This window comes from Pleurodeles waltl, chromosome 1_2, assembly GCF_031143425.1.
Source record: "Pleurodeles waltl isolate 20211129_DDA chromosome 1_2, aPleWal1.hap1.20221129, whole genome shotgun sequence".
Taxonomy (NCBI): Eukaryota; Metazoa; Chordata; class Amphibia; order Caudata; family Salamandridae; genus Pleurodeles; species Pleurodeles waltl.
In genome coordinates this window covers 96236331-96261930 of record NC_090437.1, presented here as the reverse complement: position 1 = coordinate 96261930, position 25600 = coordinate 96236331, and the positions used below count along the sequence as shown (strand labels likewise).

Sequence of the window (25600 nt, the reverse complement as noted above, 5' to 3'; positions counted from 1 at the left end):
TTCTGGAGTGTTTTACTTTTCTGAAAGTTGCTGTTTCACAGCACACCATGTTGTGTCCATTTGAAACTGTCCTGTATGAAGTTATCCTCTTCTTACTTTTTTTTTTTTTTCCCTGCGTTCATTTCCACTTTTTTCTTTTTCTTTCTTTCTTTCTTCCTTTCTTTCTTTATTTCTTTCTTTCTTTCTCAAAGTCTAGGGGGCTTGCATCCAGTGCCAGACTGATTAGCTTTTTTAAGGATGTGTTAGCCAATACCTTTTGATTTTATTAAAATTATGTGTATAACATAGTTACGTATATGGGTTTCATCCATTAATCTGTGGTTGGTGTCATTCTAATTTTTCGTTTACCCACTCCAGCATGCATTGTTCCACTTCAGCCATTGTTTGACTTCACTCTCAGTTACGACATGCCACCTTTTCAAAAGGAACCCATCCACATTCAAATTAGTTCCATCCAGTGCCAGGGAAATTACTATGGTAATTTGCTATTTAGTTAAAAAAGCTTTGCCTATGCAAATGATTTTTGTTTTAACTGATGAGGGCCCATAATATTCTCATACAATAACATTTTGGTAAAAACATGACTAAACAAAATAAGAAAGCGGGCGACCAATGCCAGATCGTTTGGCTTTGCCAATGATTGTTATCACAAGCAGTAGCTCTGTGTCATTATCTGAGCCACAGAAAAGCATATAAACAATGATTTAAAATCATCTCATGCCAAGCACTTACAATAGGAGATGGAACTTGCCCAACACACAGAGAAGATTTCGCCAAAAGTGCACCCACTGTACATTTATAAACTCTTCACAAACAAATACACAATGTAACTTTACCTCAATATCTCAAAACACAATAATTCAATAAGGAAAAGCAATAAAACCTGTGTATGTGTACTAGGACACAGGACGGAAGTCAAATTCACCACAAAAGTTAAGTAGTGCTCAAAGACACTACACCATGACACACACTGAACTAGGCTTTTGACCAGCAAAATCCTAACCTGGAATCGGTGTAGTTTACCCCTTGTGCACAGAATAATTACCACTTTTCCTAATAAGTACTCACTCTTAAGTAGACAGTTAAGGATCCCATAACTTCAATTTATTTTCAAACTTGCACACTACTTTTCAATTTTCCACAGACATGTTATCTATCTTGTGTTCTCCAAAACCTAAAACATTTCACATAGAACAAAGAGTAGCAAGGAAACAAAACATCAACGATTTTAATAAATCATCATCATTATCATCAACAGACCATAATACACCGTGCATGACACAACATTCACCAAAACACACAGTAAAATCCTTTTAAAACCTACCAAATCAAACTTCTGGAAAACACCTATATGCACTCTAGCAATACTTTAAAAATCTCTAGTATTTTCCAACTCATTGACAACTAAACATTTCCACTAATTAGCCGAATTAATTAATTAGCCTGTTCCTGTATGGGCCACCAAAACTGTTGCCACTTTAATTGAAATATTAAAGGGTCATTAGGCACTATAGGACTATATCAGTCTCTTAAGACTTGGTCCAAGGGTTTTCATAAAACCTGCACATGACAGGATTCTAAAACGAATAACCTCCTAGGTTTATTAAAAATGTATCATGACAGAAAACAAAAATAGTTGACAAATCAAATGAATTAGCAATCAGACTAACATGAGGTCTGTCTTCAGATAAAGGCCCCAAAAATTACTTCTCACTGTTCTGTAGTTAAAAGTAAAATGAACATACAGTGTAATGAACAAAAGTTGGCTTGTCACCAAAAAGCAGATCTTTTATAGTGATTTAGGAAAAGAAGGCCCACACATTTCATGGCATGACATTACATAAAATGGTTCGATTAGAAAATCTTAATTATTGACAACCAATAAGTCTATTAGTTGGTACAAAACCACTAGAAACTCCTACTTCATAAAACATCGTATTAGCTAAACAAATTAACGGAAACAAATCTTGTAAAATGAAACACAGGAATACATAGTTTGTTCAACTACCAGTAGAGCTAGGCTAAGCAGATTTGACATTGTCACAGCAAGCCATCTTTCCTCTTTCCCTCTAGAGAGCAGAACAGATTACACATTTTATACATGGAGACCATGGCTGACGCAGGTGGAAAGCTTGCACACCTAAAATAAACATGTATTTTTCTGCAGCATTTCATGAATAATTGTCAATGCAGCCTACTTGTACCACTTTAAACATGCCTAAATGAATAATTATTTTCTAGTAAATAAACAATTGGTAGCACAAAGGGGAAAGTGTCAGGTGATTTGTCACGTAGGGGGGCAATGAAAAGGGGGAGGTGAGGGGGTCCCCAAAAAAGCTTTTTTCTATACACTTTCGATGGGAAAAATTAGAAAATGATACAGAAAAAGCATGGCTGAACAAAATTACACCAGATTTGGCAGAAAGCTAGATCTTTTCTCAGAAATGTTGCTTTTTTCTATGTCGTTTAATTCTGGCCAGCTGTTTTAGAGAAATTAAAGATCAAAACAGTTTAGATATCTGTTGCCATGACATGAAATGAGTTAAAATTGTTTGGGCTCCAAGGAGTCCCACGGCGGAGACCAATGTAAATAGCAGCCCCAACATGAAGAAAAGTTTTCAGCCGCCCCTATAGGTCACCTGAGTCCTGAAAATATTTTTTAAAACCATATAGTAGTGGGAGGCCCTGACCGCCTAGCCCTTGTGGGGGGTCCCAGAAGAGTTCTGCCTCAGGGGATAAATAATAAATAAAAAAAATCTGGGTTCATCACAGTCACATAGAAGTCTAACAACAATTCAAAAAGGAAAATGAGGGCAGGGGCTCCAAGGTGGTGTGCAGCTCTGGGTGGACAGTTGGCCACACATGGGTTATATTTATGGTATTAAGATCTTTCTTTATGTCGAAAGAAACGGAAATGAACTAACAAATTTAAAGTGACATTATTGATAGGAATGTTAGGAATGGTAATAACTATTACTGGTGAACCATAGGGTTCTTTTGTGTTTAAAACGTGACATTATGATTACAATTTTCATCTAAGTAAAACGTGACTTTAACCTTTTTTTTTAAACAAAAGTAAAAGTAAAGTGCAACGGTGAACAGTGTAACTTTTTGATGACAATGTTCTGCATTTGCATGTTTTACAGCATAAAAACACTGAAATTCACCAGTTATAGTTAACTGAAATAACTATAACTCACAACCTTGCCATGCACTGCTTTAGACCTCACATATTACATCACTCATGAAATGTTCTACGAGATCACTGATATCATTAATAACATCACAAATTTTATCTTATATGACATAATTGATGACAACGCTACGCATGGCATTTCACCTAACTATAACCAGTTTAACCTTTGATGCTTTCAGTGAGTTTCTAAGTTTTTTAAATTGTAAATAAGATAATATTACTATAACATCACTTTCACCTTTGTTTTTTTCAGTGCCCTCGGGGGACGACAGACCAAATTGCTGGATGGAATTACATCAAATTTGGCAGAAAGCTAGCTATTGTTCCAGAAAGAACCCTTTTTGTGATTTGGTTTTAAACCATCAAATCATTTTTTGCTGCTACTGGAGGGCGGGATCAATGTCGGCTCCCACTCAATGCGGGGCGCCGGCAGTGACCGCGGGGGCATCGAGGCTCCCCCCGCAGCACCCAATATTGCACACTAGGTGCCCTGGGTGGGGCTAGGGCACCCAGCATGAAGTGGCCGGGCCCTAGGTGATAGGGTCCCTAAGGCTAAAATCTCACTAATTAGCTTGGCCTGGGGTCCTCAGGACAAAAATCAGACCAGCGAGGGGGGGCCACGTGGCCACCCTCCCCTTTCAGTAATTTGACAGGCCCCTTGGGAAGGTGGCACCTGGGCCAAAATCTTTCTCAGGGGGGTGCCCCCTCCCCTTTTAGTATTGGGCTGGGCTGGTTCCCAGGAGATGGGGGCCCTGGGCCAAAATCAGCCCAGGGAGGAGGGCCGTAGGGTCCCCTCCGCTTTTAGTAATTGGGTGGACCCTGGGGGATGAGGTGCCTGGGGCCAATAATTAACCTGCCGTGTGGGCTGCATGCTACCATCCTGGGTTGCTTACATATGGGGGGTGCGCCTCCCGCAGCCCCCTCCTCCGTGCATAACCCAAGGCTGTGTAAGGTGTGTGGGTGGGTGCCTGCGGCCAAGCCCTCCAACCGACCCACCTCCGAACATGTCCAAAGGCCGTGCGTGGTGCAGGATTGGGTGCCTTAAGGGTGGTTGGTAGCAGGATCTGGTGTGGCCAACCGCCACTGCTCAAGTTCAAAAGATGTGCGCTGCAGGGGTGTACTAATGTAAGGTAATTAAACACTACCTAACGTTAAAAAAAACCTACAAATTCACTGGAAAAAAAAAGGTTACAGGGACGTTATAGTCAGGAAATAGAATTAAAAAAACAAAAGGTTTGATGGATGTTATAGTTAGGTTCAGATTTTACAAGCACAAGACTATTGAAATTCAACAGTTATAGTTATACTTGTCTCAAGAAAATATAATTCATGAAGTTTAACTCACTCTCTTGCCATACACTGCTACTTACCCTGCATATTACATTAGTAAAGACATCTTCTATGACATCATTTATAACATAACTGCAACTTTGCAATAAAATTATTGATGAGGAAACTGCACATGATCGGGCGCGAGTTATAGTTACCTTAGGATACCAGGAAACATACCACCATCATGACCCTGCTCAAGAAATCATCCACTCACCCTGCCACACGTTCTAACTACAAACCCATCTCCCTTCTACCATACCTGGCAAAGGTCTTAGGGAAATTAATCAACTGATGCCTCACTGATCATCTCAGCAACTACCAGCTCCTCAACGCCATGCAGTCTGGATTCAGGCTCCACCACAGTCCAGAAACAACACTCACCACCATCACAGATGATAGCCGCATGATCCTTGACAGACGAGACATGGCAGCCCTCATTCTCATGGACCTTTCAGCAGCACCTAATCTCATAGCTCATCGTCACCTACATGAGATTGGCATCCAAAGACCTGCTCTTCTCGGGATCTGCTCCTTCTTAATGGACATAACATAAGCTGTCAATGAAGAACCTTACTCCTCAGAAGCCCAGAAACTCATATGTCAAGTACTTAAGGTTTCACTGCTCAGCCCCCCTCCTCAATGCATACATGATCCCTCTGCCCAGCATCATCTGCGTACACAAGATCAACATCCTCTCATACGCTGACTACATGCAACTCATACTCTCTTTCTTGGGAAGGATCCCCAACACAAGAAACAAGTTGACCGGCTTCATGACCGAAGTCCCTTACTGACTAAAAGCCAACTGTCTCAAGCTCAACAACAACAAGACAGAAGTTAGTGATCTTTGCCAAGAACACCTCACCATGGGGCTTCAACGGGTAGCCAGCTGGATTCAGACTCAAACCCAAATGCAGCACCAAAGCCAGGAAACTCATAATGATAATTGACAGCAAACTGGACATGACTGCATAAGTCAAAACCGTCATTGCATCCTGCTTACACACCCTGAAGATGCTGATGAAGATCTTCAACTGGCTCACAAGCAACACTAGAAAAACCGTCACTCATGCCCAATCAACAGCAGGTCTGTGTTTACATAGGAAATGTCTTTTTTGGTTTGCCCATAACTTTGGCACTACTAGATGAGAAACGTTCCAGACAGGTGCTCTTTTTTGCCTGATTTCTATATATTTAGTTTGGGGGTGAGCTGGCAAGTGGGGTCCAAGAAAGAGAGGGTGGGTCTCAAAATGCAAAATCCCTATGCATTTTACATAGGCTTTTTTAGGATGCAATAGAGCAAAAACTGCTCAATTTGACAGAAAGCTAGATTTCATTCTTTTCGTGATTTGGTGTAAATCTGTTCAGTAGTTTTAGAGAAATTAGGGATCAAAAATATTTGTATATCTGGACAGTTGGGCTCAAAGGACTTTCACAAGAGTCCCTCAATCCCAATTTCATCAAATAGAGAAATAGAGCGTTCTGATTGGCTGATGTTTTTTTTTCATTTTGTCCAACTTACGCCTGCATTACAGGATTCCGGGAATCAGTTCTCTGGGCTGAGCTTGTTAATAAAAAAGATATGAGGGGTCAAGGTAGGGATACCCTGCCCCAGGCACATGTTAGGGGTCCAAGAGGGCCAGAGGCTGGGGGTCAAATTAGCATTCTTTTACCATTGTCCCTCATTGAGCCCCAGGCACCTCATCCCCTAAGCCAGTGCACATATTGAAGGAGATAGGGGTTGTGACCCCTCCTTGAGTCTCCAACCCCCTGTAAATCCCATCCCCGAGGGCCTGCTACTATTTTAGAAGGAGAGGGTGTTATGGAGGCCCCTCCCCCAGCCAGTTTAGGCCACCATGACCCCATCCCCAAGAGGCCATGAGAAGCAGTGTAACAGGGAGGGACTCTAATCCCTGGGACACTGTTAGCTCCCTGCCTGCCGGAGTGGGGCAAGGGAGGCTGCACTGATCCCCCTGGCGGGAGCAGAAATGCTCTCTCCATGTGGGAGCAGAAGAGTTTTTTTCCTGCCTGTGCACTGGCTGGCAGGGAACTGAGGTTTGCTATATTGGCTAGAGCAGTAGAAACACTTCCTGTCATGGTGGAGCAAAAAAGAGACTGCTGGGCCATGACCCTCCCCCCGTTGCCTCCATGCCAACCCAGTGCCTCTAAGTAAATTTAAAAAAAGGCATGGCAGGGGCTCCCCCCACTGTCTAATTAAATAAAGAAAAATACATGGTAGCATGGGATTTAGCTCCCCACACTGCCTCTAAGTAAATTAAAAAAAGATATGGCAGTGCTGGAGTGGGCTCCCTGCGCTGCCTTAGTACATTTAAAAAGACATGGCAGTGTGTGAGTTGGCTACCCAAGCTACTAAATTAAAATAGAAAAGGATAATGGCAGCGTCAATGTGGACTACCTGTGCTGAATTAAAAATAAAAAGGCCATAGCAGTGAATTTGAAATGAATTTAAATGAGTGGTGTAGCTGCTTATTTCATATTCACTGCTGCCAGGGAGTGCCCCATAATATAGAGGCATGTTTTTCAATGTAAAAAAAAAAACAGCAATATGTGTCTGAGTCTTTCTTTTAACATTTTTCAGCCCACTAAATGCAAAAATAATATGATAAATCCGATAGGCCCAATTATATATTTTGGCGTTTTAATCTTTGACAAAGTCAGTAAGTCTTTCTCCTTGTGCTCAGGAACTGTGAGACCAACTGCATACTAAGCATGCCAGATGTTTGGGTGCTCCCGGTAGTGAGGTAAGGCGCTCACAGGGCTTTTGGGCAGAGTCTAGCCACAGTTATAGTTATCTCAAATAACTATAACTCATGCCCTAAGTAACTATAACTCGCACCCCCACAATGCCCTATTAATTACCCCACATATTACATCACTCATGACATGTTCTATGATATCAATGATAACATCACTGTATCATCTGTATCATCTGAAATGAAATACTTGATGACAAAAATGTTCTTGGAGGGGATGTGAATTATAGTTACCTTAGGGTATGAGTAGTAGTTACTACCTACTGGCAGTCGCCACTAGGTAGTTATAGTTAAGACCGTGTTTCCATAGAAAAAAGTTTTTTTACTTGCCTACATCTTTGGCCCCGTTTGACAAATCTTCATGAAATTTTCCCAAGAAAGTGTTGCGGCGATTCTTGTTGCGCACTGAAACATTTGTGGTGATCCATCAAGTTCGGAACTGAGAAAAAGGGTGGGTCAAAAAAGTTGCATTTCCCAGGTTAATTCTGATAGGACATTGAAACACATACACAGCCCGAACTGCTGGACAGAATAACACCAAATTAGGCAGAAAGCTAGCTTTCGGTACGAAGATAGATTGATCTTTTGCTTAAATGGTGCAAATCATTTCAGTAGTTTTTGAGAAATATAGGGAAATTCTAATTTGTATATCTCTGGCCGCAAAATATTTGTGAACAAAGACAAGCTTGTGCAGGGAAATGCACAGCTCTGATTGGCTGCCAAAACTTCAAACCAGGAAGTGCTGACAGCCATCTTGGGATTCTGCTTCAGCGGAATCACAGTTAAAAAGCAAAAAAGAAACAAAAAGGGGCCAGGGTGAGGACACCCTGACCACTTAGCTCTCGCGGGTAGGGGGGTGGTGGGGATAGATCCCAGAAGGACCCCCCATCCCAAACCCAAAAACCATAACAAAATTACAATATTCGGGAAATCGCGAACGAAAATTTAAGAAAAACAAGCGTGGGCTCCTGCGCTTGTTTTTGATAGGACCCTGGATGGGCCAGGACCCGGGGGCATTAATAATTTTGTGTGTGGGGGCCTCTCAGCCTCCCCACAGCCCCAGGGACCACCACCTCTCTGGGGCGAGTTTTACAATATATGCAGTGGGGGGGTTTGCGGCCCCCCACACCCTGGGGACAACCACCTCCCTGGGGCAAATTGCTTTAGCACTGTGGGGGAGGTCCGTTGGCCTCCCCCATAGCCTGGGGGACCGCCACCTCCCCTGGACTTTAACTATAATAAATGCGGGGAGCCAAGTGGCCACCCCCCAGTCCCAGTGATTACTACCTCCCAGGGGCACTTTCAACATTTGGTGCGGGGGTCCACGCAGCCCACCCGAGCCCCGGGGACCACCATCTCCCTCTGCATGGAGAAAATGTGTTTTGGTACCCCCCCCCCTTTTTTCTTGGCCATACTTGACGAATCGCCCCAAAACCTTCAACTCAGGTGTGTATTCATTTTGAAAATTTCATGAAGATTCGTCAAGTTATTGAAAAAAATATATATATATTTTCCTATGGAAACTTGCTCCAAACTATCACTACTTACTGGTGACCGCCAGTAGGTAATCTATATCTATAGATAGATCAATATATTTATTGATACAGATATAGATAAAGCTATATAGACAGATATATGTATATTCACCATATATATATAAATACACACACATATATATATATATATATATATTCATATATATATATATATATATATATAAAACCTATTGCCGGTCGCCAGTAGGTAGTCATAGTTAGAACCATGTTTCCATGGGCAAAGCATTTTTCGACTTATCTTTGGCATCATTTTAGGACTCTTCACTAAATCTCCCCAAAAAAGTGTGCCAGTGATTCTTGTTGCGCATGGAATGTTTTGGGGTGATCTGTCAAGCGGGAGCCGAGATAAAGGAGGGAAGTAAAAAAAAGTGTGTTTCTAATGTTAATTCCCATAGGAGTTTTGAACATGAATTGAACATGACTACAGGCTGAACCGATGGTCAGAATTACACCTAGTTTGACAGAAAGCTAGATTTTATTCCGCAGACTGTGCTTTTTGTTATTTGGTATACATTTATTCAGTAATTTTCGAGATATTAAAGGGAAAAGAAATGTATATTTGTGCTGAATCTAAGCACAGATCTCACGGTGAGATCTGTTGGCTGTCAGCACTTCAACCAGAAAGTGATGTCAGCCATCTTGGGACCAATATCTACAATAGCACCCCTTTGAAATGCATTGAAGTAAATGGTAGAATTTGAGGATCACAAAAAAAGGACATATAAAGGGTGATACAAATTTTTTGTTACAATATAAATCATTTGTTGATGGTACCATACTAATTGTAGTAATTGTGGTGTGTTCTAAGGTGATTTTACCCTGCTAGGATTTCATGAATCATGTTTGAGAGATAACCGTTTTACCATGATTTTCCCACAAAGGTTATGGAAGGTGCTCCATAGGCTAAAGTGAGAGCATATTTTCTGTAAATTCACACTATCTTTCTCAGCGGTTTGAGAATGAAGTCTGACATTCTCAGTAAAACATGAACTTCCAACAGGAGCAGCCTGTCAGCTGATTCCCCTGTGTTCTACTGCAGCCTCCCAGTGTTCTAAAGTACAACTAGAGCGCTAACAGTCTTAGTTATGACAAAAGTGTGGCACACCTGAAGCCATCTTGATTGAATCACAATGTTAAAACTTAAAACATTTAATTTAGCAAGGAACTAAATAAGGGGTTCATTTTGTCATAGAATTTATGGCTAGTGCTGTGGAAAATAATTAGTACACATTTGAAGTGAGTCCTAAAATAACTTTCTGTTCTTCTTCCAACAGGAGCAACCTGTCAGATGATTCCCTTGAGTTCTACTGTGGCCTCCCAGAGTGGTCTAAAGAACAACTAGAGTGCTAATAGTCTTACATATGGCAAAAATGTGGCATGCCTGAAGCCATCTTGATTGAATAGAAATTGTAAAACTGGTAAAATTGAAAACAGTTAATGTAGAAAGGAACAAAATGAAGGGTTTCATTCTGCAATGGAAATTAGCACATGGTTTAAGTGAGTTCTCAAATATCTTTCTCTTTTATTGTACTAAAACATTTGAACATGCGGGCTGAAACATGCACTTTCAACACCAGTAGAATACTGCCATTTAATTCCCTTGCCATCAGCAGCTTACAGAATTCTAATTAGCATCTAGAGTGCTAAGATTCTGAATTTATGTCAAAAAGTGTGGCACTTTTGAATGCCATCTTGATGGAATCAAAGTGGAAAACTGAAAGCTTTTTCTACTGAGGATACTGCAATAAATATGGATATTAGGTAGCTAGGCCCTGCATCCAAACCTCCCACCGTCCATTGGAATGGGCATCTTACTTAACATTAAACAAACCCTAGAAATTCACTGAAAATCAAAGGTTTCAGGGATGTTATAGTTAGATTCAGATTTTACATGCACAAAACCATAGAAATTCAGCTGTTATAGTTACAGTTATTTCAAGTAACTATAACTTGTGCCCTAAGTTAACTATAGCTCGTTCCCTCATCATGCACTGCTAAATACCCGAGATACTTCTCATGACTCATGACTCACATGGTCTCATGACCACTCATGACTTCTTCTTCTTTCACATCATTATTAATATCACTGTAACATCTGCAGTAAAATTATTAATGAGAAAACTGCATGGCGAGGGAGCGAGTTATGGTTACCTTAAGGCACAAGTTATAGTTATTTGAATTAACTCTAACTATAACATCTGAATTTCTATAATTTTGTGTGTGTAAAATCTGAACCTAAGTAAAACTTCCTTGTAGAGAGAGAGAGAGAGAAAGAGAGAGAGGGTTAGAAGTAGTACTATCTAATATGCAATTTGAAAGTACCACAAGGTATTCCAGCTCAATGTAGGAGTGATCGCATTGCTATGTGATTATCACAATGCAATCTACCATCATGTAATTACATGTGGTGTAATAACTGACAATCTGCTACATGCTTTTAAAACACTTTACAGTGGTTGTATGATAGAATATCGAGCACAAAAATATTGCAGCCTGAATATTGACTACCAAAATATTGTGAAGGTAGGTATATACATTTAAGCATAGATTTGCTATTCCCACCTCCACATAAATGTACTTTGAAATATACTGTCAAGGCACATAAATGTGGAGTTAAGAATAGTAAGCCATTCTTATCTATATACACTTGCCTTCATAATATTTGGTAGTCAATGTTTTAGTTATGATATTTTAAAACTTAATATTTTGGTGCTATACCTTTTGGAGCAGGGGCCTCTTCTCAGGCCCCATTCAAGAAGATAACATCTACACATTGTGCCATAGATTGTTTTGAATAGCTATCAACCATATCCAACGTTGTGTTAGCCCCATTTTTTTGTAACCGTGACTGTGTGGGCAAAATTATGTTTTTTCATTGATGAGATGATAGAGATTTTAAACTGCACTACGAAATATTTGTTCATATGTTGTATTGTACATGGTTAGGGTGCCAGGCACAAATGACTGAGAAGTAAAGTGTAATATACCTTAAAATGTAGTAGAAAGAGCATTGTATCTATGCGAATCTGGGCTGACTATGCTGCTGTGCTTATACATAACATGAAAATGAAAGTGCTTACCATCTGGAGCCAAGCATTAGTAATTAGAACTTGATTTTTCTCATCCTTGAAAAAAAAAACAGAAAATAAACATTAGCACAAGAACTGGTAATCTGAGTTAATGAGTATGTATTAGGTATAATGACAATCATGTATGTTCATCATTTAGACACACAACCTCCTAAGCATTTGACCCCCAATGCAAGAGGTCTTAATGAAGAGTGATCATCATTGAAATTTAATGATGAGGGGATACGTCTCCGTGATTAAAGTCAATCTTCTCAGGTAAGGTTATTTGTGAGTTTTCACAAGTATAATTCAGATAGCAGTACCTTAATTTTACAAACTAAAAGGTATTTACTGATTTACGACAACAGAGAAGGAATGCACATAACCTAGGTCTCATGATGACTGCAGAGCCTCTGCAATTCTAAAATTACCATCAGTAAAATTAAACCTGAAGGTGTGAGTACCCAAAAAATAGTAAACTTACTCAAAAGTGTAAGTTTACATTGGTGAATTAGGTCCTCAGTGTCTGCCTTTTCCTCTCAAGAATCCTATTGTGGCATACTTGACTATTACTGAATGTTGGGTGTTCCTCATGAGTGGCTCAGATATGCATGTTTTTTCGATTTCACAGTACCCCTTTGCTGGTGTAATTTTGGAGAAAATTTCTACCGTACTAAGGGGCATATGTATACATGTTTTGCACCAAATTTACATAATTTTTATCAGGGATGTGGAATTCCTATCGCCCGACACCCGGGACATATAGTTTGAGGTCAAGGGCAGCAGGTTTTCATGCTTACTTTGTCCTTGGGACAAGCAGTCCAAACCCCCTGCAGCACTAACCCTTTGGCTGCCAGTTTACAGAGAAGGAAACTGTCTGCAGTTGAGGTAATATGTGTCCATATGTTAATGCTGTTTAAACTTGTGTTTATGGTTCATTAATGAAAAGCCTTTATTATTAGTGTGAGTGCTGTAAATAAACGTTTTATGGTCACACTGCACTACTGACAGTGGTTCCAGTAAAAAATAAAAATAAATAAAGTGTGCATACGTTTGAAAGGTTTAACAATATGAGGCTAAGTGTAATGCTCCTAGAATGCTCTCTGATTAAGTGCAAATGTCTGTAGAAGCTTGTAAGCAAGAGTGATGATTCTATGCTTTCAAAATAAAATGTTCAGGAAAATAAATGCAAGTAGGAAAAAAATTTTTTGCTATTATGAACGTTTAGGTGCTATTTCTTTGAAGCGTCATTAAGTAAAATATGTCGATGCATGCTAGTATTTCCAAAAAATATACCTAATGAAAAATCAGTGTAACACTTCTCAACAAGATTGTGGGAGGCATGAAAATAAACAAGCACTGGCAAAGGCAACCAATCCGACTCATTTTTTTTTTCTTGGTCTTTTGGTTTCGTCAATGTGTGTCTTGTTTTGACATGGCATTTGTAACACTTTATTGATGTGGGAGTTGCCAGGCCCTCACCATTGTAACAAACACTGGCAAAAAGAAAAAAAAAAAGTGTTTGGTCTCAAAAAGCACACATTGACACCAGTGGCGTAACAAAGGCCCCGCAGCCATCCTCCAGGGGGGCCCTCTTAGCACAGCATCTGCCCAGGGTGAGTCTCTAGGGGGTGGGGGATGGGCCACCATGTACTTTGCAGGGGGGACCCCTCCAGTTTCATTACGCTACTGATTGCAGGTTAGTAGGTTTGCAGACTCAAAGGCATTCCAGCCCTAGAACTATTGCTTACTGCTTCCTCCAGCCCCAGTACATAGATCTGCAGAAAAATGGCAAATTAAGGAAACTGCTGTAGTAGGGATCAAAATTGTAAGTATTCAATCCCTACAATAGTAGTCCTGGCATAATCAGAGCTCTTGTATAATGAGATTGCTGCCATAATGTATTCCCGCACTACATGGCATCAAAGGGACAAGTAGACTTTTTCACAGGACAAGTAGATTTAGGAAGCAACATGTCCCTTGGACAAGTGGATATTTTAATGAATTCCACACCCCTGTTTATGCAAATTCGGTGCAAAACTAACTCCATATTTATACTTTGGCACTAAACACGTCTAGCACCAATGTTAAAGAGTTAAAGTCTTTTTTGGACCTGGAAACCTACATTGTGTCAACGAGAAGCAAGGTAGACCTTCCCGTGCAAAAAAATACTCTATGGCCTTAATGCCAAATTTATCCCCGTGCTAAAATCACGCATGGGGGAGGAGGGGTCAAATGGTGCAAAGCTGCATTTATCACTTTTCCCATTGTTTTATATTCAGAATTTCAATAAAGACATCGGCCGAGGATTTAACGTCTAGCGGTTCTCTTCTAGGTTTGGACAGTACCCCTTTCATGGCAGCCCTTGTGATCCTGGGAAGAATTACTCTTTCAATAGCTCCTGTATATATGGATAGTAATTTAGGGGGAACTTTCATATTGTATGTGTTGTTAAATTCCCAAAATAGACCATCTTCACCAGGTGTTTTACCCCTGGCAGGTTTGTTCATACCTGTGCATATCTCATGAAGTGTTAATGGTGTATCCAGAGACCTGACCTTATTTCGTGTCAAGCGGATCATACGTATCTTCTGTAGCTACTCTGTTGTAAGTTTGATGGACAAAGCTAGGGTGGTGAGTTCAGCATTTCATAATAAGTTGCAAAGACCTGGTTAATTTCTAACTCTGTATGTACAATTAAGCCAGTCTCTGACTGGATCGAGTATATGGGTTTCCTTTTCACCTCTGATCTTAGAAGTCATGCAAGGTATTGCCCGAATCTGTCACCTTCATAGTGTGACCTCACAACATATTCATTATTATTAGCCCCCTCAGTATTTTCACCAATGCACAGTACTCTTTTCTGCATTTAATAAGTCTTTTATATGTTATTGATTGGCTATTGTTTATAGTTCGAACTGACATGTATACCCTGTTCTATCTCCTTCAATTCTAATCCTACTGCCAATTTAAAACCATAGGTAGTCATCAGGCTTAATCCACGTATGATCACCTCAAAGGCATCCCATACAATTGCCTTATCCTGTGTTGTGTCCTAATTTTCTTTAAAGTAAAGGTCTATTTGCTCACCCACTGTACACTGACGGGGGTCCTCTTCCAGAGCCTCCACCAGAAGCCTTGAGGTGGGCACCACTGATAAGTATGTTCTCCATTAGATTGTTATCATGAGTGGATTATGATCAGATTCTGTCCTGCATAAGTATTACGTGTTAAGGGTCCAGCTTTCTACCCCACTTTCACAAAAAAAATTAACTAACCTTGCATATATATTGTGTACAGGTGGGTAGAAAGAATAGTCTTGGGTGTGGGGTGTAGTGCTCTCCAGGCATCCACAAGTTGCCACTTCTATACTCATGCAGACAATGTCTGCAGTGTAGGTCTAGTGGTGGCCCCTTGTAGGGGTGGTATTGAGATATCTTAATCTATGCCCACCACTACATTATAATCCCTCCCCAGGCCTGGAAAAAGCATAAAAATGTTTCTAGACCTGCATGTCAAGTAACTTAAATAATCCACTCGACCTAAGTGTAATGTACTTGACCCATAAACGGGTCTCAAATTGTGTGATTCTTAGGCAAAAAGTTTACAGAGTCACCTTTTTCTTTATACTCACATATGATTGCACCTTCAAATATGTGAGCTCAGCATTTCTGCAGTGCAATAAAACCTCTTTTGTTTGAGTAAGTGGACTAAAGTTTGCTGCACATATCACAAAAATGTAGCACACAGATAGGGGACACATGACCCGTGGCCCATGACTTAATTTTAGTTTACTAACAGCATTGATATCAGGGCAGGAGTGTTTCTCAGTTTGTTTAAACACTCACTTTTAATAAAGATATTACTAAACCATGATGTGGTAGCATATTGTCTTCTACACAAAGTACATTTCCAAGAAAAGTTCAAAAACCTTTCCACTAACTTGCAGCTTTACTGATAAAACTATATAGTGTATTAACAATCTGTGAAAATTGGGTTTCAGAAAACATATCCTTTGCACATCAACACATAAAGTATTCTGATTTGTTTTCATCCTATTAAAATATTTTTCTCAAAAAAAAGAAATACAAAAAAGGGGCTTTCAGAACTACTGAAATATATTTTGAGATGTTTGTATAGTTGACTTAGTCATTCACAGGTTGTGTGTTAGGAAAAGCCTGACATCGTATATCCCTTTATTTTACACTTTAAACAGCAGTTCACCTTACAAAGTCCTGGAACTCTGCAGTCAGAAGGAAAATTAATTGTAAGACAAACTGACTTTTGACCTCTGTCTGTGGACACAGAGCAAATGTGACATAAGAACAAGATTTAAAGGAATCTTTTATTGCCTCTCTAATTTCTGACTGAACAGAACACCTTTTTTTTGTCAAGTTGCCAAAAGGGGTGAGTGAGTCCTAAAAATAGCTCGACCTGATAAAAAATGACTCACCATTGTGAGAAATCGAGTAGGAGCCATGCTCCCTCTCACAATAACCTGTAAATCATATTGCCTAGCCAACTTGGTGACAGAGACTCAAACTCTACAGTACTTGAATAATGTTTGGTGAATAGATACTGCCCTGAGTGAGAACCTCACTATCTAGTGCACCTTCTAGTACAGAAAACCAAACTTCTGTGTCAAAATATTGTGCTTTAGTAACATATTGGACCACTGTGTTAACCTATATCTATGTCTACCTGGAATTAGAGAGATACATAGAACCTATAATGTGCCCACTCCATCTTTTTTTCAACCTTTCTCATTCAATACTGTTAGATACATTTCCTGCAAACATGACATTTGGGCCTTTCTACGTTTCTGATAGGAATACACTCTGTCACACTTGGCTAATGCTCCCAATCCTCTTATATTCTAGGGGAAACAATTATGGGTTGTATGTAAACATTGACAAGTAAACCAAACTTTTTGAAACTACCATGGAAGAAATATGAAGCTGTGACTGTTTAAGCCAGGGTCAGTCCATCACGCTGCAAATTATATATATAAATTTTGCCTAAAAGCGCAACAATAAACGATGCCCCTCTAGTATCACTAATTCTCATGTTTAGGAGAAGCAACAGCCTGGCTGACTTGCACTCTCCTTTCCTGGCATAGGTGTGAGGAATTACCTGGTCAATGTACTACAGAAATGGTGAATCAACAACTGTATCATACTTCTGGACAATGTGTGGTGCATGTGTCACAAAGTATTTACCCAAACGTACAGGTGGATACAAACATCTTTACCCTTCAAGAAAAATAAATAAATCTGGTTTCCCCCATTAGCCAACCATCCAGCCCCAACAATTTCATGCACCTGTAAATGACAAACTGGTAAGTAGCATCAAATGTAACCCCATTAGCAACCTCAATTATATTACATGTAAGGATTTGGGTGCATTATATAATATGGCTGTGGGACCTTATCTTGGAATACACTTGCAAAAACTGTCTTGGGTCCATTCAGGCTCGTCTGTATTACCTTTAGCTCAACCTTGGGTACCTGTGGCTAGAGCAGCAAGGCTTAATTAAAGGAACTCAGCGTAAAGCATTTAACAGTACCAAACAAGAAAGAAACACAACAACAATTTAGAAAACTAGGGTATATTTTTATGAATTATTAGAGGTCTTGATTATCAAAATCCACAGGTGGGTTCCAGAGATATGCATTTTTAAGCAATTAATACTTTTTAATTTAACCACAAGTAATGGTCAACAAAAAGTTTGTCAACTTTTTGAAAAGTCTGAAAGAGTTTGTGTAACTCAATTTGGGTGACTAATTCTGACAGGACAGAGGTCTAGGAGGCCAGTATGGATACTTTGAACAGTTATCTTGCCACCAGAACATTTTAAAGTCTGGTTCCTATCTTTACAGGACAACCGCAATCAACTTTAATTGTGTGGCCCTGATGCTGACTATACAGGATAAAAAAATGCTCAAGGATGCTCCAGTTGAGGTGCAGTCAACACAGAGGCCTTTGTGGTGAGTCCTTCGTTAACTGGTGATGTGGGGCGACTTTGGCCACAGAGGTATGGGTCCCTTGAAGTCATCTACTTAGCGGTAGCTGGACAATCGATGCTGGGCCACTGATCTCCTTAAACCGCGGTTAGAGTGAAATCCTAAGATGGGGACTAGTGTCCCTTGTGGGCAACGGATCTGAACTCTAACAGCACTCCTAGATCTCGCAGACTCGGTGCAACTTTTGGTTATCTTGGATTTGTCCCTTGATGTGCCTGGCGATTGGTAGCGGCAAAACCTCTGTGATGGCTAACAACTTTTTTGTTTGGGCTTCTTTAGCTCTTTTGTCCCTGGAGCTGGTTCCAGGGGACCAGCCAACCGATCCTTGAAGTTGCTGCTTTGAGCTGGAGACGAGAATCAACTTTTCCCCAAGCCAGGAGCCACAGACACAGTTCAGACTTCACTAGCCCAAAGTGCAGCAGGTTCAGTCCTTCCGAGGGGGCAGGCTCACTTCGTGTAGGTTCAAGGACAGCTTGGCAGTCCTTCTTTGGTCCTTTCTCCAAATCCAATATGATCTGAGGTTCAGGGTGCTCGGGATGCCATATTTATCCCACAAAAGTGCCCTAAGGGGACAACGCAGTAACTAGCCAAGGGGCCAGTAGATACCCTCCTCTTTGGTGACAAAGTTCTGGTGATGTGTGGCATTTGTCATACACTGAGTGCAATATTCTTGCAACTCAAGATGCCTGAAACTTTTCTCGTTTGTGAGGAGCTTGGAAGCGCACCCCAGAGATGTGGCTATCTAAGGGCTACATACCCATTGGAAAACCCTTTTAGGGGCGAGTTGTCCCTCCCTGGCCTTGTCTCGAACTTGTCTAACATGAATGAGTGCTAACACAATTTGCCCATCAAAGGTGGCTTTCCCTTTGAAGCTTGCCTTTTAGGCTAACACCCTGAGTAGCTTCCTGCTAGGAGGAGGTGATTCCTCTCCCTGAATGAGCTGCTTTTGTTTCTAAGCCTGGAATTCATTCACATGTCTCCCCAGGTGGGCAGAAAGCTGTCTGTTGGCCACTGAGACTACTGGAGCAACTGGGGCACAAGTGGCAGCTTTCTAAAGGTTGCTTGGTGTTAAAAGTGACACTCATTTTTACTTGCCCATCAAGGTGCATTTAATGCTATGATTAGTTTGATACCTTATAGTACTCAGTTATGTAATCCCATTCAGAAGTTAGCCGGGCTGTACTAGCAAAAGGGCCTGCTAGCTTCCCGCAGCAAAACAACAACTTTAAGGATTTTGCTGCTAAGACATATATAAAACTATGGTGGTCATTATGACATTGGCCGTGACTGTTGAAGTGACCATTATCCCGCCAACAGGCTGGCGGCAATTACTGCCAAATTATGACCATGGCGGTGATAACTCCCATAGACAGCCAATGTACCACACCAACCGCCAGGGTGTTAACACCACTGACCACGGCGCTAGCTAGCAACAGCCAGGCGGAAGTCAAAGTACCGCCCACCATATTAAGACGTTGCATACTGCCACGATTTCCGGGGCGGTACCAACACCATCAAAAGCCTGGCGGAAACAGAACACAGAAAACGAAAGACTCACCATCAGAGACACAGAGAAGATCAACGCTGCCATGGAACCGGAACTTCAAGTCTTCCCGGTGCTCTTCTACTCCATGCTCCACCTGGAACACCAACTCCAACGAAGACAACGATGGTGAGTACAGCCACCTAGCACACAATGGAGGGAGGGAGGAAAAGGAGAGTGACACACACACGCACAACACACACCATTCACACACACACCATACACACAACCAGCTGCAGAGGAAAAACAATGTCACAGGACACGCATCATAATAATGTAAGGGCAGGAGGTAGGCAGTACTGATAATGTAATTGTATGCCAACAGCCACCATATTGTCTATATGACAAAAATACTTAATTCACTGTTCCGAAAGGGACAATGGCCAGTCCAAAGTACAAAAGGCTGACATGGCCACAGGGCACAGTCCAAGGCCCAACTCGTTCCCTGACGTAAACCGCACTACACTGTGCAGGGGCATCTTGTTGTGAATGGCCAGGCACCTCAGGGGGAAAAGGGGGGGGCACCTCAGCTGAAGTGGGGGACATGCTCACTGGTTCTGGAGGGAGCTCCATGTCCATTACAATTAGCTGGGAAGTGCCAGGTCACAGTCCCTGAGTTGGGGGACTTGCCCACACGTTCTGGAGGGGGCTCCATGCCCATTACAATTAGCTGGGAGTGCAAAGTCACAGTCTCTGAGTTGGGTGACTTGCCCACTGGTTCTGGAGGGGGCTCTGTGTGCAACAGTCCCTGGAGGGTGGCATACATACCCTCTGCTGGTGGTGAGGGCTGCTGTGTCCCAGCTGGAGGTGAGGGCTGCTATGTCTCAGCTACAGCTGAGGTCTGCTGTGTCCCAGCTGGAGGTGAGGGCTGCTGTGTCCCAACTGGAGGTGAGGGCTCCTTGCCCACTGCTGTTGGAGGGGGCCCCTTGCCTCTCTTAGACGGTGGAGTGAGAACCTTCCCTTTCCTGAGTTGTGTAGTGGGATCCTTCCCTCTCTTGGGTGGTGGAGTAGGATCCTTCCCGCTCTTGGGTGGTGAAGTGGGATCCTTCCCCCTCTTGGGTAGTGGAGTAGGATCCTTCCCTCTCTTGGGTGGTGGAGTGGGATCCTTCCCCCTTTTTGGGTGGTGGAATGGGATCCTTTCCTTTCCTGCCTCCACGACTAGGAGTTGCCTCCACAGTCCCCGTGGACTGTTTGGCTGAGGTGCCAGGCTAGGTCGTTGGGACCCTGCTCTTACGGGCAGGATGGGGGAGGAGGAAGTAAGAGGTCAAGTTGGGGAAGGAAAAGCTTCTTAGGGACGGTGGGGTGGGATGAGGGAGGAGGGATGGGAGTGGAGGTTGAGGGAGTGGTTGTTGGAGGTGTATGTCTGCTGACTTTGGATGCAGGTGCATGCGCAGTGTGCTGATGTGAGGTGGATGGCTGTTGGGTGTCTGAGTGCGTGCGTTTGTGTCTCTTGGGAGGGGGGCAGACAGGGTGGGAGAGGACACAGGGGACGTGTGGATGGATGTTGTGGAGGTGTCTGCAAGTAAGGTGTATGTGCTGTTTGGTGTGGTGATGGTGGTGGTGGCTGCTGATGCAGTTCATACAGGTGTGAATGCGGATGTGACAGTGAGGGAGGAGGAGGAGGGAGAGACAGAGTGAGTGTTTGCGGCCTGAAGTGTGGTGCCTGTGTTTGTCTGTGCCACTCTTGTGGGATGTTTTGTGTGCATGCTTGTCTGTATGTGTGCTTGAGATGGGTTGGGTTTGAGGAGATTGGGACTGGGAAGTGGTAGTTGGAGGGTGGACTGTAGGAACAGGGACAATGGCTGCCATCAGAGAGGAGGCCAGAGCCTGGAACGATCTCTGTTGGGCCGCCAATACACTGTGAATGCCCTCCAGGAATGCACTGCATTCACAATGGTTGACTGCACTACAGAGATGGCTCTCAGGAGGTCAATAGCCTCCTCACTCAGGGCTCAGGGCAGCAGGGCTCACTGGGGAGGGCCTCAGGTGCCTGGGGCAAAGGAGATGCCCACCCTCCTAGGTGAGCCGGCACGGGCAACTCCGTGAGGGGCTACTGGGAGGGCGGTGCTGGTACAGGGGTGGCGGCTGTACCTGTAGCTGGGGTGGTTCCAGAGGTGTCCGCCACCACCAGGGAGCTTCCATCGGAGGAGGTATCTGAGTCAGTGTTGTCACCTCCTGTCTCCGCCGTGGTGCTCCCCTTGCCCTCCGTCCCACTGGTCCCCTCGGCGTCGATGGACTCTGCCTCCTGGGTCCTGTGGGATGCAGCTACCTCTGTCGCCGGTGCCCCTGCTCCTCCGCCAGATGATGCTAAGGCACACATGGACAGGATGACAGAAGAAATAAGGGGGAGAGAGAGAAAGGGAGCACTGGGCCAATTACAGCACCAACACCACAGATGGCATACACATTTACCGTCACACACAGGGATCAGGATTGAGTACCATGCATCGCACTGGCATTACATTTGCTATGTACCACAGCAAGATGAGAGCAAAACACCGCCAACTGCACCCCTCCTGGGAGTCACTAAGCCCTGCCTGACATGGGATACAACCTAGCTAGGTTACCAGATTCAGCAATACAACCACTACTATTTAGCAGGAACACGCAGCATTTTCTGAGCTGGCATTAAGGGGCACCCAGTAACTGACACACACCACCAGGTTCCCATGCCTCCTACCAATCACAGTTATAACGCACACTGTACTCACCCCCTTGTGGCTACTGTGATGCCCTCAAGCACCCATCCAGCTCTGGGTAGGCCACTGCCAGTATGCAGGCCATCAGGGGGGTCAGGTTGTGACGGGCACCCCGCCCTCGTTGGGGGGCCATCCCCAGCTGGGCCTCCATGGTCTTCCCAGCCCAGCGTCTCAGGTCCTCCCACCTCTTCCTACATTGGGTGCTCTGCCTGCTGTAGACCCCCAGGTTCCGCACGTCCTTGGCGATGGCACGCCACAATACCTTCTTCTGATGGGGGTTGATCTGCAGAGGAAACACAGACAGGAGGACACCATTAACCAGACAATCCAGTCTGTTACGCATATGGCCCACAAATCCAGTTCCATCCCCACTGGCACACACATCACCCAGCGGCCACCTTGTACACTACCACCAGACATACGACCCCCCCCCCAAATGACACAATGCTTGCACACACATCTCCATGCAATCCTGTCACATGCGTTGTACCCAAGGTGTACTCACCTGTTGGTCTGGAGGCCCATACAGCAGCTCATAATGGGGTAGAAGCCCATCCACCAAGCGCTCCACCTCCTCCGAAGTGAAGTCATGGGCCCTTTCCCCAGTCACACAGGACATGGCAGGATCCAGACACAGGTCACTGCAGCACATGCAGTGTAGGTGTTGTCCTGTGAAAAGTCAGGAAACAAGTTCGGTTTTAGGCAGAAAATGGCGGTCACGTACACCGCGGTGTACACCATCACCACCGCTGGTGATCCTCATTGCCCACTGTACTCCATAGAGTCCCATGTTATCCAATGAGGAATGGCACAGGGGGGAAAGACCGCTTTCCGCCATGACCCGCAACGCCGGCGGAGTTAGTTAACTTCAACCTGTCCCTACATACAGGACAGGTGGTTGCCATTTTATGGTGGTGGACAATATTCAGATAATCTAGAACTGTGTCATATCTATAATTTGCACATACGTTGCCATTACAAATGTCCCATCACGTTACTGCTCTATGTTCGCCTCTAGGCGGTGGTTTCAATGTTCAAATTGTGACAGCCTACTCACTCTTGTGTCCCTTAGAAACCTACCACTGCGGAGAAATCAGAGGAGGAGGCAAGACCCCGTGTACAGACCCCTTGTGGACTTGGCTACACTGCAAGACAGGCACATAATACTCACCTATAGACTGGATAGGGCCACAATCACAGAGCTGTGTGCTCAATTGGAGCCTGATCTGATATCCATCATCCCACTAGATACCCCCTCTTGTGCAGGTTCTATCTGTGCTCCATTTCCTGGCAACTGGCTCTTTCCATGTGACAGTAGGCTTGGCACCAGGAATGTCACAGCCAATGTTCTCAATCGTGTTGGCAAGGGTTTTATCTGCCCTGGTGAAACACATATGCAGCTACATTGCTTTCCCCCAGGTGGAAGATTTGGCCACTGTGAAGGCTGTATTCTATTCAATGGGACATATACCCAGTATTATTGGGGCGATTGACTGTGCACATGTTACGTTTGTCCCCCCCCCGACAGAATGAACAAGTGTTCAGGCATTGAAAAGTTTCCACTCACTCACTGTGCAAATGGTATGCCTGGCTGACCAGTACATCTCCCACGTCACTGTCAAGTATCCTGGGTCGGTGCATGACGCCTTCGTCCTGAGGAATAGCAGCATCCCAAATGTGATGGCACAAATACAGAGGCATAGGGTGTGGCTAATTGGAGAGCGTAGCTCCCCCCAATGTATGTCAGTGTATGCCTTCTGGTGTTGACCCTATACCATTGTGTAAGGATAATATTTGTCCCTCAAAACTTGCAGGTGACTCTGGCTACCCAAACCTATTGTGGCTCCTGACTCCTGTGAGGAAAGCAAGGAAAACGGCTGAGAATTGTTACAATGATGCACATGGGCAAACCATGAGAATTATTGAAAGGACCTTCGGCCTCCTGAAGGCCAGGTTCAGATGCCTACATCTGACAGGTGGATCCCTGTGCTACTCACCCGAGAGGTCTGCCAAATAGTAGTGGCATGCATCCATGCTGCACAACCTGGCCCTCAGATGACATGTGCCTTATCTGCAGGAGGAGGAGACTGGAAATGCCCCTGTGGCCGGAGTGGACACTAAGGACAGTGAGGATGAGGAGGCAGAGGATGAGGATGTGGACAACAGAACATCGGTTATATGTCAATACTTCCAATGGCACACAGTTGAGACAGTGGAACTGACCATTCCTCTGATTAATTATGTTTTCTGTGTGGCTGTAGCAGGATGGCAGTCACTTCCTTTGCATCTCTACTTACTGTCCACTATGGCTTCTCATTTTGCAGATGTTGATGGTATGACAACAGTGTACTGATGGGATGACTACAGACTGATACAGGTCATAAAATGTATGCTATCACAGTGTTCAGATCATTTGATGTTGGATACTGATGGGGGAGGCTCTGTGGTGGACTGTGAGTGGGCTGGGGTGGCCGACTGACCAGTGGTCCCTAATGGGGCAGGTAGTTCAGATCCTGAAGTCCAGAGTTACTGTCAACACTGGGGGCATCTTCTGTTGGGGGACTGGTTAGTCGTGCCACCTCCTCGTCACTGAGATTGGCTGGGGCACCTGTGGGGATGTAAGTGATGTATTAAACTTCATGTCTGTGACATATTGTACATCCCTTGCTTCGCCTCTATTGTTGCTGTTGCCCTGTTTTAGACTTTTGAGTTTATGTAGAGTCATCCCCAATCTTTTTGCCTCCTGCCTCCTATTTTTCCTGACCTGTTGCTGTTGGTGTTTGAACTCTGAGAACTTTACCACTGCTAACCAGTGCTAAAAGTGCATGTGCTCTCTGTGTAAATTGTATTGTTGATTAGTTTATCCATGATTGGCATATTTGATTTACTAGTAAGTCCCTAGTAAAGTGCACTAGAGGTGCCAGGGCCTGTAAACCAAATGCTACTAGTGGGCCTGCAGCACTGGTTGTGCCACCCACATAAGTAGCTCTGTAATCATGCCCCAGACCTGCCACTGCAGTGTCTGTGGGTGCAGTTTTAAACTGTACATTCGACTTGGCAAGTGTACCCACTTGCCAGGCCTAAACCTTCCCTTTTCTTACATGTAAGGCACCCCTAAGGTAGGCCCTAGGTAGCCCCAACGGCAGGGTGCAGTGTATGGTTAAGGTAGGACATATAGGGGGTTATTCTAACTTTGGAGGAGGTGTTAATCCGTCCCAAAAGTGACGGTAAAGTGACGGATTTACCACCAGCCGTATTACGAGTCCATTATATCCTATGGAACTCGTAATACGGCTGGTGGTATATCCGTCACTTTACCGTCACTTTTGGGACGGATTAACACTCCTCCAAAGTTAGAATAACCCCCATAGTCATCTGTTTTACATGTCCTGACAGTGAAATATTGTTA

General features: G+C 43.5%; 1 protein-coding gene across 1 annotated transcript in view; it reads right to left on the bottom strand.

The window, feature by feature from the left end:
• LOC138297135 (neuronal acetylcholine receptor subunit alpha-7-like) overlaps positions 1 to 25600 on the bottom strand; it is a 2137462-nt gene that overhangs the window by 1267888 nt on the left and 843974 nt on the right. The window contains exon 3 of the mRNA XM_069236631.1: positions 11939 to 11983. Coding sequence (XP_069092732.1) covers positions 11939 to 11983 — 45 coding nt within the window. The remainder of the gene's footprint in view (positions 1 to 11938; positions 11984 to 25600) is intronic.